Raw genomic sequence first — 4,185 nt, 5'->3', positions numbered from 1 at the left:
ACGGGGTGGGGAGCGGTGGGAAAGGGGAGGGGAGGAGGGTGGGAGGTGGGGGGTGGCATGGGGAGGGGGTGGAAAGGGAGGGGAGATGCCAGGGTGTGGGGCACTCACTGCCAGGGTGTGGGGCATTCACTCTCGGGGTGGGGGCACTCACCACCAGGTTGGGGGGCACTCACTGCCAGGGTGGGGGGCACTCCTATGTGCAGGAAGAAGGTGCAGGGGGATGCAGGAATGTGGGTGCCAGGGGGATGGGCACCCTCCTGGCAGGGGGAGTTGGGGAAGGAGCCCGGACACTGATGGACACCTTCCTGTGGGTGCAGGAGCCCAGAGGTGATGGGCACCCATCTGGGTGGGGGTGTTGGTGTAGGAGGTCAGATGCCAGGGCAATGGGCACCAGGACAGGGAGGGATATTGGGGCAGGAGCCCAGACACCAGGGTGCTGGGCACCCTCACGTGGGGGCAGGATGCCAGGGTGGGGGCACCTGCCTGTGAAGGGGGGACTGGGGATGGAGGCCAAAGGCTGGGGTGATGGGCACCCACATGTGGGTGTGCCAGAGCCCAGACACCGGAATCATGGGCACCCCCAGGAGGGAGGAGGTTGTGCAGAAGGCTGCATACCAGGGGGATGGGCACCCTCATGTGGGGGGCAGAAGAGCAGATGCCAGGGGGATGGGCATCCACCTGGCAAGGGCATTGGTGCAGGAGCCCAGAGTCCAGGGTGATGGGCACCCTCCTGGGGGATGACACCGGGACAGGAGCCCAGGCCCCGAGGTGGGCGATGGGAACCGATCTGGGGAGCTGCATCAGTGCTGGAGCCCCTGCCCTGGCATACTGGGCACCCTCATGGAGGGAGCAGGGCTTTGTGCTCCTCGCCTTTGGTGGGGGAGGGTGGGTACAGCCCCCCCCGTGCCCCGCTGTGAGTGCCAGGGCACCGCAGAGCCCTCAAGGGGGATGGCACGGGGGGGTGGGGTTGGGGACCCCGTTCCTGGCCAGCGGGGTGGCAGAGCCCGGTGCCACCGCCCCGCCGTGCCTCCAGAACCTGCTGCGGGTGGGCAGTGCCCTGCTGGACGCGGGCAACAAGCGGCACTGGGAGCTGATCCAGCAGACGGAGGGGGGCACGGCCCAGCTGCTGCGGCACTTCGAGGAGTACGCGCGGGCCCTGGCACGGAACATGCCCCAGACCTACCTGAGCCCCTTCACCATCGTCACCCCCAACATCGGTCAGTGCCCCCCCAGGGGCTGGGCACGGGGGGCCTGGGGACATGGCTGGGGACAGGGGAACACTGGGGACAGGCGGGGCTGGGGACACGGCAGGGATGGGGATGGAGGGGCTGGGGACGGGGTGGGGGCTGGGGACACGGCTGGGCTGGAGACAGGAGGGGCTGGGGACAGGGGTGTGCTGGGGACAGGGGGACGCTGGGGACACGGCTGGGGACAGGGGGACTCTGGGGACAGGAGGACTCTAGGGACATGGCTGAGCTGGGTACAGGGGGGTTCTGGGGACAGGGGGGACTCTGGGGATAGGGTCCACTCTGGGGACAGGGGTGTGGTGGGACAGGTGTACTGGGAACATGGCCATGGATGTGCTGGGGACATGGACATAGGTGACTCTGGGGACATGTGTGTGTTGGGGACATGGCCGTGGGTGCGCTCAGGGGACATGGCTGCCACACCATGGGTGCCGTGCTGCCTCAGTGGTGTCCGTAGGTGCCAGGATCCATCTTCCCTGCGGTCTGTGTGCGCCATGGGTGCTGTGCCATGCCATGGGTGACACCATGCTGTGCCGTGGGTGCCGGGCTCCGTGTTCCCCAGGGTCTGGGGGTGCTGTGGGTGCCGTGGGTGCTGTGCCATGCCATGGGTGCCACCATGCTGTGCCATGGGTGCCATGGATGCCGTGGTGCCACAGTGGGATCGGTGGGTGCTGTGATCTGTGTTCCCTGGGGTCTGTGGGTGCCATGGGTGCCACCATGCTGTGCCATGGGTGCCATGCCATGCCATGGGTGATGCCATGCTGTGCCATGGGTGCCATGCCACAGGTGCCGCAGTGGGGTCGGTGTGTGCTGGGATCCATGTCCCCCGGGGTGTGCGGGTGCTGTGGGTGCCGTGGGTGCCGTGCCATGGGTGCCATGCCATGCCATGGGTGCCGCAGTGGTGTCGGTGGTGCGGCTGGACAAGAGCAGCCCGGCGGGTGCCCGCCTGCCCCGCTACGAGGCCCTGCGAGGAGAGAAGCCCCCAGACCTGGAGACCACCGTCATCCTGCCCGACAGCGTCTTCTGGCCCCCCGAGGGCAGGCGTGAGTCCAGGGGGCACAGGAGGGCTGCCAGGGCTGGGGGGACCCCCTGGCATCCATGGGGCTGACAGGGATGGGGATCCCCTTGTGTCTATGGGGCTGGCAGGGATGGGGACCCCCTGGTATCCATGGGGCTGGCAGGGATGAGGAGCCCTTGGAATGGGGCTGGCAGGGCTGGGAAGCCCCTGGCATGGGTTTGGCAGGGTTGGGGGGACCCCCTGGCATCCATGACACTGGCAGGAATGGGGAGCTCCTGGCATGGGGCTGGCAGGGCTGGGGGGACCCCCTGGCATTGGTCTGGCAGGGTTGAAGATGCCACTGTCGCCATGAGTGGTCATGGGGATGGCAGGGTTGGGGACCCCACTGTCACCATGGGGTCTCCAGTGTAGCCATGGGGGTGGCAGGGTTGGGGACACTGGTATGGCCATGGGATGGCAGGGTTGGAGACCCCAGTGTCACCACAGAGACCCCTGGGTGGCCATGGGGTGACAGGGTTGGGGACACTGATATGGCCAGGGGGGTGGCAGGGTTGGGGACCCCCAAATTGCCATGGGGCTGGCGGGGGGGACACACTGAGACGGCCATGGGGACAGTGACACATGGTGCCACCCCCTGCCCGTGCCCCCCAGGCCCCTCCAGCGGGCACGGGCAGCCCCCACCGGGTGCGGGCAGGCAGGAGGAGGAAGAGGAGGAGGAGGAAGAGGCCGAAGAGGAGGAGGAGGAGGACGGCGAGGTGACCGTGGTGACCCGGCACAGGCGACACCCGGCCCTGGGCGAGGGCCAGGCCATCGCCAGCGTCATCATCTACCGCACCCTGGCAGGGCTCCTCCCGCCGCGCTTCGACAGTGACAAGCGCAGCCTCCGGTGCCACCGCCGAGGGGGGCGTGGGGGGCGCGGGGGGGCACGGGGGGCTGGGCGAGGCAGGGGGGGTGCCAGGGAGAGGGAGCCCATCGGGAGGGTACCGGGAGGAGGGACCGGGGGGTCCTCAGAGATCTGGGCAGGGATGGGAAAGGGGGCACATGGGGTGGCTGAGGATGGGGGCACAGGATGGGGAAGGGGCCCATGGGTGCTCGAGGGTGGGGGACACGTGGATTGCCCCAGGATGGGGATACAGGGTGGGGAGGGGGCCCATGGGTGCCCAAAGGTGCCCGTGGGGTGCTCGGGGTGGAGGAAGAGGGGCTGGGGGGTGCCCATGTTGGGGGAGGTGCAAGGGGATTGGACCCATGGGGTGACAAGGGTAAGGGGGACACAGGGGATTGGGGGTACCCAGGGGTGGGGGTGCAGGGGGAGGGATCCATGGGGTGCCCAGGGGTGCCCAAGGGGTTGGAACACCAGATAAGGAGGGTCCCAAGGGGTGCCCATGGGTGGGGGCACCAGGAAAGGAGAAGGGGCCAAGGGGTGCCCAAGGATGGGGCCCATGGGATGCCAAGGGGTGCCCAAGAGAGGGGCACAAGGGATAAGTAGGGGCCACAGGAGTGGGGGCACAGGGGGTGGGGAGGAGTCTCATGGGGTGGGAGTGCAGGGAGTGGGGAGGGGTCTCATGGAGGGGGATGCAGGGGACGGTGCCCGTGGGGTGCGCAAAGGAGGGGGCACAGATGAGCGGGGTGGTGCCCGCGGGGTGCCAGGACATCACGGGGCACTGTGGTGGGGTTTGGGGTGCCCCATCTGGGCCCCCTGACCGCGGTGCCCCACCCCAGGGTGCCCAAGCGCCCCGTTATCAACACACCCGTGGTCAGCATCAGTGTCCACGCGGGTGGCATGGCGGGCACAGGCACCCCCCGGGCACTGGCCAAGCCCGTCACCCTCCAGTTCCGGCTCCTGGAGACGCAGGAACGCTCCAAACCCATCTGCGTGTTCTGGAACCACTCCCTGAGGTGAGGGGGGACAGGGACACCCTG

General features: G+C 68.5%; 1 protein-coding gene across 1 annotated transcript in view; it reads left to right on the top strand.

Annotated features, from left to right (window-relative positions):
• The window catches only part of LOC113962686 (cadherin EGF LAG seven-pass G-type receptor 2-like), a 28,731-nt gene that overhangs the window by 17,208 nt on the left and 7,338 nt on the right, over positions 1-4,185 (top strand). The window contains 4 exon segments of the mRNA XM_027673447.1: positions 1,034-1,217; positions 2,147-2,290; positions 2,917-3,151; positions 3,985-4,161. Of these exon segments, the coding sequence (XP_027529248.1) occupies positions 1,034-1,217; positions 2,147-2,290; positions 2,917-3,151; positions 3,985-4,161 (740 nt within the window).

Source organism: Neopelma chrysocephalum, unplaced genomic scaffold, assembly GCF_003984885.1.
Source record: "Neopelma chrysocephalum unplaced genomic scaffold, ASM398488v2 Primary Assembly neopelma1_184483, whole genome shotgun sequence".
Taxonomy (NCBI): Eukaryota; Metazoa; Chordata; class Aves; order Passeriformes; family Pipridae; genus Neopelma; species Neopelma chrysocephalum.
The sequence above is the reverse complement of the archived record's forward strand: the minus strand, read 5'-3'. Positions and strand labels throughout refer to the sequence as shown.